This window comes from Pangasianodon hypophthalmus, chromosome 5, assembly GCF_027358585.1.
Source record: "Pangasianodon hypophthalmus isolate fPanHyp1 chromosome 5, fPanHyp1.pri, whole genome shotgun sequence".
Lineage (NCBI taxonomy): Eukaryota > Metazoa > Chordata > Actinopteri > Siluriformes > Pangasiidae > Pangasianodon > Pangasianodon hypophthalmus.
In genome coordinates this window covers 3,050,342-3,067,124 of record NC_069714.1, presented here as the reverse complement: position 1 = coordinate 3,067,124, position 16,783 = coordinate 3,050,342, and the positions used below count along the sequence as shown (strand labels likewise).

Here is a 16,783-nt window from a genome sequence, read left to right as displayed (position 1 = left end):
AACATCAAAAGAACAATTAAAGATATAAACAATTAACTTTTTATGCCCAGTTACTGAGACCTTTGTGAACGCTTTGGATGGAAATGTATACTGTAAGAAAAGGAGAAAGCATGAAGAAAGAATGAGAAATATGTTGTTTTGGAGGTGAAGATGCAACTTGTAACTGTAATTGTAATGAAGTGACGTCACATTAACATGGCCGTGCACAATGTGAAGTGTAAACTCCGCCTTCTCTACTTTTAAATAAGTTTATAGCAGTATTGGCTTTAGATCAGTTAATATACAGACACACTGCTTGGTTAAATCTATAACATTGACCATACTAATCTCTGTTTTGAGAAGGTAATCATCACCATTAGAGTTATAACCAACGTTAGCTGGCTAGCGTGTTGCTAATGATACTTGCTAGTGGCCATTGATCTGCTGCAATTTCAGTCCAAAATGTTTCATGAATGTTTGAAGTTAACTACAGCAGAACAGAACAGAGAGAGCGTGTGCTCTGCTTCCAATCATTCATCTTTATCCTGGGTATTAAAATACTAATTTATTTATTATTGAGAAACAGTACCACAGAAAATACCACAGCAGCTGCAAACAATAGTGAGTGTAAGAGCAGGCGGGACTGGTCATGACTGCATCTGATCCCACAGCTCTACGTCCTGCTTTGCTCGGACTAAAAATCAATACGCATTGTTAAATACTTCAATATACACTCACCGTCCACTTTATTAGTAACACCTACACATTTATGGTATGATTTATGGTACATATAATCAGATAACTGCGTAAATTATCCAATCAGCCAATCATGCGGCAGCAGCACAGTGCAATAAAATCATGCAGATGCAGGTCAAGAGCTTCAGTTAATGTTCACATCAAACATCAAAACGAAGAAAAGTGATCTCTGTGACTTTAACCATGGCAGACGTGCTGGTTTGTGTACTTCAGAAACTGCTGATCTCCTGGGATTTTCACATATAATCACATATAATCTCTACAGTTTACACAGAATGGTGTGAAACACAAAAAACATTGAGTGAGCGACAGTTCTGTGGGTGGAAACACCTTGCTGATAAGAGAGGTCAGAGGAAAATGGTTCAAGCTGCCAAGATAGTAACTCAATCCCAGGAGATCAGCAGTTTCCTGAAATACTCAAAACCAGCGCATATGGCACCAACAACCATGCCACAATCAAAGTCACAGAGATTACAGAGATTATTCTGATGCTTGACTTGTATCTACTTGATTTTACACACGGTGCTGCCGTCACATGATTGGCTGATCAGATAAATGTGCAGTTGTATAGGTGTTATTAATATAGAGGACGGTGAGTGTAAGTCATAAACAGAATTTCATTTGTCAAAACAAATATTGTGCATCTTTTAGGATATGTGCCTAAAATAAACACTAGAACCATGAAACTATCATCTACTACTGTCTGCAGTGCTTTGTACTCTGACTATAAACAACACTGTACATTTAGTATATTTAAAACTCTCTGCACCATTTTGCTTTATTCTCAGCTCTTTAAATGATCATTGTCCTGTTACATGCAGGCTACCTGTCATTTAACACGAAATGAAAGACTTTTCAGTTCTGTTTAGGTTCTGATGATTAAAGCTCGGTTTTAATAACAAAAGAAATCCAGCTAAAATAAAACAGAAAATCTAGCCTGATACAACTGGTTTGTAATTACGGTTCTATTCAACTGCAGCCATATAAACGAGTTGAACTCAAACACCAGGGAGCGTGAGAAGGCTTCCAGCTCACAGCTAATTCACACCATCACCTCTGCTTGAAATAGCTCTAAGGCGTTACCATAGACACAAAAAACAGTGGGGCGGCTGGAGAAGAGAGAAAGCAGGCTTATTCTACATGAAAATCAATCAAATGTCAAAAAATTGTAACAAGTCGCGGCAATTTCATTACACTTCTAATGATCAAAGCTATATGTGTTAAGTGTCCTTCACCTGATCCATGTGTAACTTTCTATAAGAATAGGATCACGCAGATTTCATACATTAAAAAAAAAAAAAAGGTTCTGTCCAAGCAATTAACGGTGTATGAAAAGACAGGAACCAATGCAAAGCCATGACACAGAGGCTGAGAAAATGCATAGAGCGTTATGGTGAACATGTAGCACATATGCTGTAAATAATAAATAAATTTAAGTGTATGCAGACTTCCTCTCACTGGTCCTGACTTTTCAGACACCTGCACTGTGGATTGAGTCTACCTTTGAGCTATAGACAGTCTGTGCTAGGCATGGGACGACTGACAATAGCATCAAGAATCTATTGCAATGGGTATCGAGCTCACAATTCAAATGTCGGTGGGTTTCCTTTTTGCTTGTTTTTGTATCCTATACAAACCTTAATAACCTACCATGAGGTACAGTAGTGTTTTAAACACTGTAGTGTGGTTTAGGGATGGGGTACTTCAACTGAGCGCTAACACTATGTTCACACTAGCATGTGACGAAGAGACAGCTGTTCAGTTTCAGAGATACAGAACCAGGATTTCAGCACAACTTACATCTGAATTGAAATTTTTCTGAATTCAATACAAACTAGGTATGATCTGGAAAAGGGACAAATCCAAACAACTGGCTCAAATGATTCCTTTTCTTCAGTTCCCCACGCACAGCTTTACCTCCTACCTGCAGTTATTTCCCATTTATTGTCTAACACACAAAAATGAAAGAAAAAGCTGTAACCGTGGTTTCCTCTCATCCCATCATTCACATAAAGCTGCCATAAAGCTTGGAAAAAACTACGAGTGATCAGTAATCTTGGTTAGTGTACGTACAGTTAGCTTGCTTTGCTAATCTAGTATGAATCCTAGCAAATGACCAGTTTCACACCAATTACCGCCTTATTTAATGTTTTTAACCAGCTAGCACTAGAAGCTATATATAGCTACTATTTCTAACTGTAACTAAAAAAAACTGGAGCTAGATGGTACACGCCCACAAGAGCATAACTACAAATCAACACGACTAGGCACTGCACTGATTTCTGAGTGTTTTGGCACCTTTCACAGAGAAATTGTGGTGAAAGGGATTATTTCCTAACCATCACTGACTAGGATTATGCCAGCAGTGTTAGACTGTCATCATTTCTCTTGGCCTTTAAACAATTCCCTCATGCTGATGTGCAACAAACACACGTGAAACAGAATTCCACGCAATCGCTGGTTTTCCTGATGTCAGTAGCTCAACTGCATCCTTGTAATTTTATTACAATAAAAATTACAAACACAAAAATACCAAATAGTGCAGTTCAATACCTCCCCACTTTACTGATTATTCACTCATTTTTTGTGCATTCCCCGATGGTAGGCTCTGAAGCGACGCCTAAACACCATGTGTGTGTATGTAAATAACTGACATGCACATGCATGGTCACTATGAACAATTGGTATTTATGCTTGTGCATATGACTTGCCCATGCACATTCATTTCCAATTGTATTGTGCGTACAAGACATGAATTTTATGTTCAAGAAACAAGTAAGAACCTTTTTTATGCAATGCTGATAATTAAGGCCTCAGGAGAGCAGCAAAACTACACATTCAGTCAAAAATACTCAGCATCATTACTCATTTGGCCAAATATACTGATGCCTTCTGTGTGTCTAAGATATATTTATCAAAACAAGATCACATCGTTTTACAAAGTTAGAAAAGGTGATAGAAAACAGAGGAGAGCACTAACTGAGTCAGTATGAGGTGTGAAGAGATGACAATTATCCTGTGTTAGAGCATCTGAGTAAAATATCACAACATACCCATCGCATAAAGATGCAAATAATCATTCAGGCATATGGTGTCCTACAAAGATTAGACGTTTATAAGGATGACTGTTTAACATAATACACATACCGTTTAACATAATGCATATACACACACTCAAAGTTTGAGCTGTCACCCTGTCCTTTCACAGTTCTCTACCTGTGTGTTGCAAATTAAAAATGCGTTTCTTCAAAAATCTGTTTATTAAAGGTGGCAGTAAAGAGTGTGTGTGTGTGTGTGTGTGAGAGAGATGGAGTTTGAATATAGTGGAATTTAGGCCTGCGTTCTCATGGGAGTTAAGGAGTCTGCCTAGCTACAGGATAAATGCACACTGTTCCACAGCCAATCACAGCCTTCAGTTTCAGTCAGCTGATACCCGGCCCATATCCAGGAAGAGGAGGAGGAAAAAGAGGAGTCAGTCTCAGATGAAACACTCAACAAACATGGGTTTGTGTGTGTGTGTGTGTGTGTGTAAGCATTCACATCCCCAAGAAATCAGTGGTCTTTTAAACATTTTTGTAGACACAAGTTAGACAGTATATGTACATGTCCATTCAGGTCCATACATATTTGGACACCGACAAAGTTATTGTCATTTTAGATGCACCACAGTATATTGGAGGTGAAATTACGTAATGAATATTATAAGACTGACAGGTCTAATTTGAGGGTATTTAGATCCAAATCGGGTGAACAGTGTAGGAATTACAGCACTTTTTATATATTCAATTGAATTTGAATTGAATTGCAGTTCTAAAGCTATCAAACCAATTGTAGTCCTAAGCCATCCTAGCATAACTGCTCGTATCAGGTGAAGTCCAAAGCCATCTTCATGGTTTTTAAATGGTATAATCCACAGTAATGTCATGTATCTTCAGGCTGTCCATGTGGGTCCATCCTTAGCAGCTGTGAGCGAGTTTCCAAGTGATGAGAACTTCAACCAGAAGTAGTGCATCAGGATGGATCAGGCAGGTCCGGGGAACAGAAGGGGTCAGGATCACTGGCATCTCAGGAGAAGCATGTGTAGCTCAACAGAGAGAGAGCGAGAGCGAGAGAGAGAGAGAATATATGTGGTCTCCCCCTTTTTAAGGAACCAAAGTAATTGAACAAACTAACAATCAAATTAAATTGTCATTTTTAATACTTGGTTGCAAATCCTTTGTAGTCAGTGACTGCCTGAAGTATGGAATCCACAGTCATCACCAGACACATGGTTTCTTCCCTAGTGATGCCTTTACTGCCGCTATCTTAACTTCCTGTTTGTTCTTATAGTGTTTTGCCTTCGGTAAGTGAAATGCAGTTCAGTTGGATTCAGGTCAAGTTGACTTGGCCACTGCAGAACTGATGTCCACTTTGCCTTAAAAAAGTCTTTGGTTGCTTATGAAATATGCTTCAGGTCACTGTCCATCTGCAGTGTGAAGCACCTTCCAATGAGCGTTGAAGCATGTGGCCTAATGTGAGCAGGTAATAGCCCTACACACTTCAGAATTCATCCTGCTGCTTTTCTCAGCAGTCACATCATCAATAAATACAAGGGAAACAGTTCCATTGGCAGCCATCTTACTTCCAAAGGTGGTATGCTTCGGATCATGAGCAGTTCCTTCCCTTTCTCCATACTCTTCTCTTCTAATCATTCTGATACAAGTTGATCTTTGTCTCGTCTGTCCATAGCAAAATCTAAACCAGTCTTCCAGTGGTTTGTTTTGATTTACACCGTGTGGTATATCCTCTATATTTACTCTGGTGAAGTCCTCTCTCGATTGATGACTTCAACACAGATACATCTACCTTGGTTGTGAAGGTTTTTTTCTTTACCAGAAATTCTTCCGTCACCCATGACAGTTGTTTTCCGTGGTCACCTGGGCCTTTTGGTGTTCCTGAGCTCACCAGTGGATTCTTTCTTTATAAGAGTGTACCAAATCATTTATGTGGCCACACCTAATGTGTTTGCTTCACTGATGGCTTGCTTCACTGGCAGTGACAGCTCTTTGGACTTCATATTAAGGGTTAACAGCAACATGCAAATGCCACACCTGAAATCAACGCTAGACCTTTTATCTTTACTTGTAAGTGAAACAATGAGGGAATAACACACAATTGGCTATGAAACAACTGAGCAGCCAATTGTCCAATTAACTGTGGTCCCTTAAGTGGGGAACATATATAAAGCGCTGTAAATCCTACACCATTCACCTAATTTAGATGTAAATTTCCTCAAATTAAATATAAAAGTCCGCGATTCATTATTTAGTTTCAACTCCAATATACTGTGGTAGACAGCTAAAATAACAACCTTGGTTAATGTCCAAATATTCATGGACCTACATACTGTGTGTATATAATTACTAAAACATGTTTTATAGTCTTATTTTAATTTTACACTTCAGGACAATTTCCGAAAACAACCTGGTACCAATCCAAGGTGCTGCGTCTGGATGTCTATGCTCTAGGATACTGAACATGACAAAAGTTGAAAACTAGTTCTCTTATTTCGCTAGTTTGTTAAGCCACTGGTGAGTCTGTTTAGACGTGGTGTGACACAAGGTGTACCTTGAATGGAAAATCAGTAAAGCCCTCTGACATGATCAATCTCTGACTTCCTGTTTCAAAAGGAAACAGGTCACCATATGGAATAATATTACAGCACTCAAGCCATTTTAACATTGTGTAGTTATGTATAAAATAGACAAATCTGTCAGTATTTCGAGACTCCAGACCCTTGACACAGGCAGGTCAAGCACAAGCGACCATACATCAGCAAAGTCAAATCAAACTCAAGCTACTGAATAAAGCACAATAGCCCATCCTCCAACCTCTCACTGGTGGGACCTCAGCAAATTTACCACTGAGAATGTAAATTTGGATTACATTTGGATTAAAAATTCATTTATAGACAATGCATTATCATGACCTGCTAAACATCAAAGAAATCCAAAATCACTTAGTGACACGCAAACACAGGCCTGTATGGTGTACACTCATTAACGTAATAAGAGTTATCTACAATGTACACAGCACAATTACTAATTTGGTCCAGATGGAACACCAGGTCAATACATAACGTAATTTCTTACTGCAGTGACTTAGTTGCTTGTTTAGGTATGTAGGCATTTATTTATTTGGATCAGTTTTAAGCTGATTCACATATTTACACCTTTAAAGAAATGGAGACATGCTAACTGTTAAGAAAAGGCAAGTCAGTCAGCCATGCTAACTGAAATGGTTTACCATGGAGTTCTACCAGAAACCTGTTCATACATACATTCATGCTGTCTTGTTGAGGTTAGACAGCTTGTCAAGGCTGTTCAAGACAAAAGGTATCATTAGGCCTCATTGTGGAATTATCACCACACCTGGAGCACCACTGGAACACATCAGCACCATGGCCAGCGACAAATCCCAGAATGCCAGCAGCACCACCTGTGCCAGATGCAGATTGGGGCACAATCACTCACATCTGGAGGGCAAAGAGGTCTTCAGACCTCTGAGGAAAAAGAGCTGCACGATGGAAGAGACACTGTTCCATACATCCACAGTCAAACACTCTCTCTCTTTCTCTAAATTCACCTCGCCCGCTGCTAAAGTGGCATCATCCTGTGCATACCCAAGCATTTCCTCCAAGGAAGGAAACCCTTCAAGCTGCACTGAAGCACAAATTCCCCATGGATTCAGTTACCCAGCACCACCTGAAAGCATCCGCCAAGCCCACTCCAGATGACGAATCAAGGGTTCATACCCAGTTTATTGTGTTCTCCCTCATCAGAAGAGTGCAACAAGCATACCTGGCACTAGGATGCGCAACAAACTAAACCCAAAATCCTTACACAACGTTTTATCCATCTTTTTGTGTAGTGATACATGTCTAGCAAAATAAAAAAAAAATGAGCCAGCTCTAAATGGACAAGATGCGTGCCAGTTAGGTGGCTGAGAAAAAAAAATGGCAGTGGACACTTGCTGTTTGTTTTTAAGCTACAGCTATCAAGATGCTCTTCAAGCAGGTAGGACCTCCTAAGCTTTCAGCACAGGGTCAAAATACATCCTGGGGACAGGCAACTAAAACACATGCTACCCCAAAAGCCTGGCACTTCAGAAAACCACAACAAAACCAGGCACCTAAAGGTGAAATGTCTCCATACCTCATTCTGCCACACTCAAACAGACCTCCTGGTAGAAGTGTGTAACTGTCAAGGACATGTAGGACTGTGGTCTCCTGCAACCTAGACACAGTTTTCAGTTTGAGAATTTCTCCAGAGGACTGACAGAGAGCCGTAGGAGATGCAGCCTTCCCCCTCAGATCAGTAAATCATCAAACGCGTAAGCCAAATTCAGGGACACATCAACGTAATGCTCTCATAGTGTGGGAGCCTGTGTAGATGACCTTACACAAGCAAAAGGATATCACTGAGATCCATTTACAAGGCTGGCCTAAAGGTGTAGTCCGAAGAACTGGACTAACAGCCAAAGCCAAGAACATGCCACCTGGGAGAATCATCCATGGCCTCCTAAAGCTACAGTGTAATATTCTCGATTCCCCTTGCAGATTTTTCAGATGACGTGTGCCCTCCATCCTGCCACTACAGCCGCATGAGCTTGGCACCTGTGAAGACACACCAGCATTTGCTCCATGGATAGAATCAGTTTAAGCTACTCCGACACACCACGCATCCACCCCCTGCCGTTCCTCTAACTAAATCAAACCCCTCCATGGCTAAAATACAAACACACCATAAGATGTGTTAGGGTGGGACAGACTCCGGATCCAGCACCCAGAAAAGAATAAAGCGGCTACAGAAGGTGAATGAGTGAGTGATGGAGGCGTAAACTAGGTCAGACATAAAAATTCAAAAATATTTGTCTCATCATAAAATCTCAGTGAACTTTGGGAAAACATAGAATTGCTGTTCTGTGATTTATGCTCATAGTACAGCACCATTCCCTTTTTTCTCATATTTAGTTTACTGTCCTGGTCAGGATTGCAGTGCATCCGGAGCTTATCATGCAAATACTGGGCATGAGGTGGGGGATCCACCCCGGTTGGAACACCGGATCATCACAGGACACCATTCATACACTCACTCACATCTAGGGGTAATTTATCTTAACCAGTCCACCTACTGGCATGTTTTTGGGAGGAAACTGGAGGAAATGCAGACATGAGGAGGAACATGTGAAGTTCAGAACAGTAAGGTAACCACAGGATTGAGCCAGAAACCCAAAGAAAATAACACCACAGCTGAATAAACTATCCCTCAAAGATAGAGTTTTTGTGGTTAACTCTATTTTTTTTTATCAAGATGCTGCATAAGGGCATGAAAAAATCCAGCAATACTGCTGTGTTTGATAAATCTGTACCACACCTGAATCAGAAACACCATATATATATATATATATATATATATATATATATATATATATATATATATATATATATATGTTACACATACATACACACAAACACTGATCAACCATAAAATTAAAACCACTCATCAAGACCTCTGAAGGTGTGTGTGGTATCTGGCACAAAGACGTTAGCAGCAGATCCTTTAAGTCCTGTAAGTTGTGAGGTGGAGCCTTCATGGATCGGACTTGTTTGTTCATCACATTCCACAGATGCTCGATTGGATTGAGATCTGGGGAATCTGGAGGCCAAGTCACCACCTTGAACTCTTTGTCATGTTCCTCAAACCTTTCCAGAACAATTTTTGCAGTGTGGCAGAGAGCATTATCCTGCTGAAAGAGGCCACTGCCATTAGGGAATACTGTTGCCATGAAAGGATGTACTTGGTCTGCTACAATGTTTAGGTAGGTGGAACGTGTCAAAATAACATCCACATGAATGCCAGGACCCAAGGTTTCCCAGCAGAACATTGCTCAGAGCATCACACTGCCTCTGCTGGCTTGCCTTCTTCCCATAGTGCATCCTGGTGCCATCTCTTCCCCAGGCAAGCGACGCACAAACACACCCGGCCTTCCACATGATGTAAAAGAAAACATGATTCATCAGACCAGGCCACCTTCTTCCATTGCTCCATGTCCAGTTCTGATGCTCACGCGCCCATTGTAGGAGCTTTAGGCAGTGCACAGGGGTCGGCATGGGCACACTGACTGGTCTGCAGCTACACAGCTCCATACGCAGCAAGCTGTGATGCTCTGTGTGTTCTGACACCTTTCTATCAGAGCCAGCATTAACTTTAACTCTTAGTAGCTCTTCTGTGGGATCGGACCAGACGGGATTGTCTTCGCTCCCCACGTGCATCAGTGAGCCTTGGGCACCAATGACTCTGTCGCTGGTTCATCAGTTGTCTTTCCTTGGATCGCTTTTGGTAGGTACTAACCACTGCATACCAGGAACAACCCACAAGACCTGCAGTTTTGGAGATGCTCTGACCCAGTTGTCTAGCCATCACAATTTGGCCCTTATCAAAGTCACTCAGATCCTTATACTTGCCCATTTTTCCTGCTTCCAACACATTAACTTCGAGAACTGACTGTTCACTTGCTGCCTAATATATCCCACTCCTTGACAGGTGTCGTTGTAATGAGATAATCAATATTACTCACTTCAACTGTCAGTGATTTTAATGTTATGGCTGATCAGTATAACACACACACACACACACACACACACACACACAGATCAGCCATAACATTAGTATATATTCATTACATACATACATTAGTATATATATGTAGTATATATATGACATAGTTATATAACTGAAAAACAATTAGAGGATTTGATCATCTGTTTCCTTCTGGTTTCTGTTTTATACATATACATACACACACACACACACACACACAAGGATGTTACTACTACTGTAATGCTGAAATTTCCCCTGGGATCAATAAATCTTCTATCTATCCCTCTATCAACCTGATAAGCGTGATATTCTTGGACTAGGGTACCGATAAAATTTCAAACCAGCCGTAATCACGGTGTACCAGCCTCACTGTCCAGTGTCACAGTAACCATGTAAAAGATTCAGTGCTGGAAATGAAAGAATTTGTGCTCTCTTCCTCCATGCCTGTACAAATAGACACTTCTTACCACTTCTCATATAGCACTGAGTCTCAGTAGTTAAGCTTTAAAATCTGCTTTGAAAGCAAAGAGGGTGGAATATGAGTTGAATTAAACTTTAATTACAGCTGCAAGTCATAAAATCCTAAGCAGGTGCTAACAAAAGTGTAGACATTTGGAGAGGTTTTTATTCAATATTAAACAAAAAAACAGACAGAAAAAAATTTAATTAATTTCCCATTGTGACAGCTAAAATTACACCACATGACACTTTGCTGTGGAAATGTGCAATATCAGCATTCTATTAATTACGTATGTAATGAGTCCCCACAGAATTAAAATATGTAGAGAGCACGCTGGTCACATGATCACATTCTTTTGTGGCGATCCTGCACCATTACCAGAAATCACCTGCATTTGTGAAGTGACCGACAGCCTGAAAGTCTGGGATCAAGTGCGTTATACAGTTACACGATCACAATGTAACGGCAAAAAAAAAGAGCTCTTCAGTAAGTTTCAAAAACACCATCCCCACGCTTCTGTGATCTATGCTGCCCGAGAAACATGCCGCGGAAACTCGGCATTTTAGCCGACTTTGGAGCTCCATTTCTGCTACAGAGCTCATTATGTTTTAGTTGATCATTTTACCCAGGTCAGAGATTCTGTCTATACAATATAAATTTTGGGAAAATTTACATATGTATTTATTTTTAAAATATGGCAAACATGTAGTACAATACTAAATACTGTCTACTATATTAATATTTACAATATTAATACTGTTTGCAATTATAAACCTGTTTGTAGCAAGTTTTATTGTATTTAGTTTTATACAGACAAAACTACACACTTTTCTTTCTTCTTTCAAATTTCCTGAGAATCAATTTGTGAATGCAGTATCATGTGCTGAATCATAACCAGAAGTGTATCGTTACTAATCACTGAGATTTTCACTTCTATTTTCAGTAGCAGTTAGAATTGTTTTTTTTTTCTTTTCACTGCAGTAAAAGGCAATATGTTGCTGTGTAGGATATAGGACTAGACTGTGTAGTATAGTTTAAATATTGAATTCTGTATTATTGTTTCTAGCCTGAAGCTAGATTTTTTTTTTATTTTTACTTTTTATATTTTCTTGCAAAGCCCTCATAATTACACATATACATCTGATGTATGCTGTAAGCCTAAACTATCAGAGCACCTAATTATCAAAGAACAAACACATTTGATAGATAAATATAGACCAAAGCCCTATTTGGACAGGATTAAATTTACAGGGGAGCTGGAGTAAATCCACCATTTACTCCTCTGTGATTTTATTTCTGCCTGGATTGACAATGTCTGTGTTTTCCTCCTCTTCCCCTAAGAAAATTACAGACTAAACTACGTACTTTTTTGCAGGTATACGTTGGGAAAGTTTTTTTGACTGCTCCTAAGTGCCGTATTTATTTGCCTAGCACACATGTCTACTTCCAGAAAAAAGATGAATGCTTTGGAAGAGTCTATCAGCAAGATAAAAGAACATAAATCCTCATCTCCATCATGTCTACACTGGGAGTTTATTGGCAGGAAAAAGAAAATAAAATCTATTGCAAAGGCTGATTAAAGGGGCTGTAGTTAACGTTATATTCACATATGATATAATATCAAAGATTTCGTTTTCTACAAATAAATGAGTAGCTGTATTGCTGTAAGTTCCTTAATCATCTAACGTTGATGCGGCCAAAGAATTATACGAGACACAAACGCACTTTATTGTGCAATCCTGGATTAATTATATTAATTATCACATTAATATATCGTCATAACACTCAGCTATAAGACACAATATAAAAAGAGCACTTCCTGCTGTGTCTCCACACTTTCCCCATAGCGTATGATGCTATTTTTACCAGCATTTCATAATATATTTTACCTGGGATTGTTTCTTATGCGAAAAAATTAATTTTAGACACAAGAAGGAGCTGTATGTATAAACTAGTGATATGAAGAACTGAGAATCAGAAGGATGGGACTAAAATCACAGAGATACTCCCTCCTCAGCGTGTAAAACTAATCCAGTCTGAAGAGGCATGTGATATGAGGAAGGGGGGATCCTGTCAAGATCAGAAACCTGCACTTTATTCGATCTAACACACACACAGACTTGGTGCGATCACTTTCCACAGCGGCTTCCCGACAGGATGTGATGTCGCACTGAGAGCGCCCACTCTGACGAACAGGGAGCAGTCAGTGTTCACGCGGAAGAACCCCAGCTGTAGGTGGTGTATTAATGGTTTTTATGCCTTCTTGCCCTGCTCCAGTTGTGCAGTGCTGTGCTGCAGTAAGGGAACGAAGATGAAATGCGCAGAGCTGATCACACCCATCACTGGCGCAAAAGGAGCAGAGCCGGGGACGGTACATCACGGTGACGGTTTTACCCGGGGTGTGTGGCTCGATATTAGTGTCCAGTCCTGGGGAGTGGAAATACGGGGCAGTGCCCATCTGATCCTGAAAATACCAGCTGGATTAAATCCAGCAGTGCACCAACACTGGACGAGGCTAACACTACTAGCTAGGAAAATTTCACACTGGGGCTTCGTGCATATGAACCCTGACTTTAATCATAAGCTGTAATAAATGGAGCTTTATGCAGAGAGTAAGGCTCGAGGCCCAGACCCACCTTGTAGACTTGTCCATATGTGCCATTGCCCACCACCTCGACCAGCTCAAAAATCCCAGCGGGGTCCTGAAAAACACACGCACCTTTAAAACCTTATTCCTACACACACACACACACATACACATACACACATACACACACACACACATCACGCACACAAGCCTGAGAATAAATAACACCAAGTGACGGTGATGGACAGAGATTTTGCTGCAGCTTAATGCTTTTGTTTTTTTTGTTTGTTTTTTTTTGGCAAACAAAGGACTGCTTGGTCCTGGGCGAGTCACATCAATAACACACACACACACACACACACACACAGAGAGCAACAGCACAAAAACACACATCAAATGCCGGGTTGTTTTGCTTTTTTCCCCCTTTTTCGTCAGGGTTTAGGCCGCTAGCACGGTGCGCGAGGCGAGCAGGGGCTAGCGCTAGCGCCTACATACCCGCAGAGAGGCGAGGTCTATATCCACCAGACTCTTAGCTGGAGAATCGTTCGCCATCTTCTCGCTGCTTTTAGCCGAGCTGCGGTTTTAGCTTACACTCCTGCTGAGGTTTCACACCGAGGCTGCATCCGAGACGCCGTAGACCATCGTTTGGCGATTGGGAATGACCCTTTTGTTCCTTTTTTTCGGACACAGCAAGGATCCGCACCGCTTGTTTCTGCCCCGGTTCGTGTAGGCGGAGTGAATACGAGGCTTTCAGTCCATAACGGAATAACGGAGGACGCCGCGCACAGGAGAGCGAGGGGAGCGACGAGTCCCGGAAGAATCGGTTCTTTCACTGAACGACTCTCTGATTGCAGTCGGGTGAATCGATTCACACGTCATAATTGTTTATTTGTTTGCTGTTTCATATTTATATTTTATAGTTTATTTGATGTGATAATTGTTTATTTGTTTGCTGTTTCATATTTATATTTTATAGTTTATTTGTTTGTGATAATTGTTTATTTGTTTGCTGTTTCATATTTATATTTTATAATTTATTTGTTTGTGATAATTGTTTATTTGTTTGCTGTTTCATGTTTATATTTTATAGTTTATTTGTTTGTGATAATTGTTTATTTGTTTTTTAGTTTATTTTGTTAGTTTTTGTTTGTTATTTTATCATTTGTAAAGCACTATGTGTAAAAACCACAAACATCCGGACTAAGTAGTATGTTAAAGTAATAAAAGCTTCTTCTGCATTAGAAGGAAATGACTCACTGTCCCTTACAGCACCAAGAATCCCATGCAGAGTTTGCGAGTTTCCACCTCCAATAATGTGAAGAACCACATCTGTGTGATCACTTCTCCTAAAGGGCTTGTTGCCTGTTTTGGGTGTTTTTTGTTTTGGGTCCTTTTTTGCCCTGGCCTTCAGATTTTTCCATCTAAATTTCACTTGGTCTATAGTCCTCATCTGGCCTCACCCCATGGCGTTCACATTTTGGGTAATTTCATCCCAAATGTCTTTTTTCTTTTTATTAGTCACTTCTCCACCCTTAGTAGAATTAAAACTTCCTACTATTGAGGCATAATGGCACCTAACACCCTCCAGCAGTGTGTGCGTTTCTGCAACCACGAAATTAGGTCCTTTTGAGTTCCACCTCTTTGGTGTAGTGAATATAGAGTTTATAGGCCTTGGGCATGATTGAGTTAACTGAACACAAGCCAAAGCACATCAGCTAATTGATGTTTACTGGGTGTTTGAAAAGACCAATCACACAGCCATCTTATTCAGCCTTTCTCAGAGGACTTACAGAGAGGCACTGACATGGCAGGTATTGTCCATCGCCGCCACCAGTTTGGTAGGAGAGGATTTCGTCAAAGGGTGTACGTTGAGCTCTGTTTCACTTTGGTAACGCTGACATTAAGCACACTGCAGATCTTGTCAGGTCAAAACTCCAACGCAGAACCTGAAGGAGTCATGCTCTGTCTGTGGAAGAACAGGTCCTCATTGCTCTGCACTTCTATGCATCTGGGTCTTTCTACCAAGTTGTTGGTGACAATATAGGAGTGGACAAATCAACTGTGAGTGATGTGGTGAAAGCTGTGTCAATCGCGTTGGCCAGCCTGGTCAATCAATTTGTTTCATTTCCAAAGGATGACCGGATTGCCCAGATGAAGCACAAGTTTTTTCTTTTAGGAAACATGCCTTATACTATTGGGGTTATCGACTGCACTCGTGCATATATAAGCACCTCATGAGAGGGACTGGGAGTACGTCAATCCAAAGGGGAGGCACAGCATCAACATAGAACTTCTGGGAGATGCTGAGCTCATCATCACAAACTGCGCTGTGAGATGGCCTGGGTCTGTCCATGACGCGCGTATCCTGAGGGAGAGTGATATATACAGAGAGCTCCAAACCAACAGACCAGATGGCATAATATCATGAGACAATGCCTATCCACTCCTACCATCGCTGATCACCCCATTTCTTGCAGCAAACACACCTGAGCAGGCACGCTTCAGCACTGTTCATTGCAAAACAAGATGCGCAATTGAACGCTTAAATGAAGTCCCAGACCAACCTCCGGCGTTCTCTCAGAATGAGGAACTGACTGGACATGCAGTAAGGGGTGCAATTGTTAGAAACTACTTCTGACTGGTTCATCTCTGATGAGTGTGTCATTGTAATTAATATACAGTGACTAATGACAGTTAAAATTAAATATATTATTTTTGTTTGATATTAACAGCTGTTTGGGGGATTATTTATGGGGACAACATCTTTTTTCTTGTTTTACTTTACTGTACTGAAAGGCTTAACTGGAAACCTAATGTATACTTTATCTACTTTATCACTGTAATGCTTAAACAAATCAAGTGCAAAATATAAATAAATGTATTAATACATGATATAAATGTTGTATTATTTGACCAGTTTTAAAATTTTAATATATTTCGTTCCTGCAATCCTCCCTGAATCCACCCTTCTGCTGTTATCGGGATAATCCTGATTTTTTTGGATCACAGGTATCCCAATCCTACTAAAAATTTTGAACACATACTGAAGGTTTGATCCAGATCAAAACCAAGATTGGATTACATGATCTAATCCGATTTCAGAATCCTTTTTATTTTTTTGAACAACCCATTTCCAAGATTTGATCCAATCCAATAACCAGAATCTAATCAGATTACCTCTAAACAACTGGGCCCAGATGTGTTAAACAACTTATAACAACTTTTTAGAACCCACCCCTTTTTCAAGTGATCAGAAATATTGGCACAAGTGATTGACAGGTGTTTCCTGTTGCCCAGGTGTGCACGTTTAGATTGATCATTTAAACAGTTAATAGCTCTGAATGCTTACTCTTGGTTTGA

At 40.3% G+C, this 16,783-nt stretch overlaps 1 protein-coding gene across 13 annotated transcripts in view; it reads right to left on the bottom strand.

Moving 5' to 3' along the window:
* The window catches only part of LOC113545120 (mitogen-activated protein kinase kinase kinase kinase 4), a 64,271-nt gene extending 50,018 nt beyond the window's left edge, over positions 1-14,253 (bottom strand). For 5 of the 13 annotated variants that reach the window (XM_053233818.1, XM_053233820.1, XM_053233817.1 and 2 more), the window contains exons 1-2: positions 13,919-14,248; positions 13,473-13,538 (exon numbers count right to left, since the gene is read on the bottom strand). In XM_053233818.1, coding sequence (XP_053089793.1) covers positions 13,473-13,538; positions 13,919-13,975 — 123 coding nt within the window. In that variant the 5' untranslated portion in view covers positions 13,976-14,248. Of the gene's footprint in view, positions 1-13,472; positions 13,539-13,918 lie in introns of all 13 variants that reach the window. The other 8 variants (XR_008301751.1, XR_008301752.1, XM_053233825.1 and 5 more) reach the window with 4 other exon arrangements.
* Positions 14,254-16,783: the final 2,530 nt, after the last annotated feature.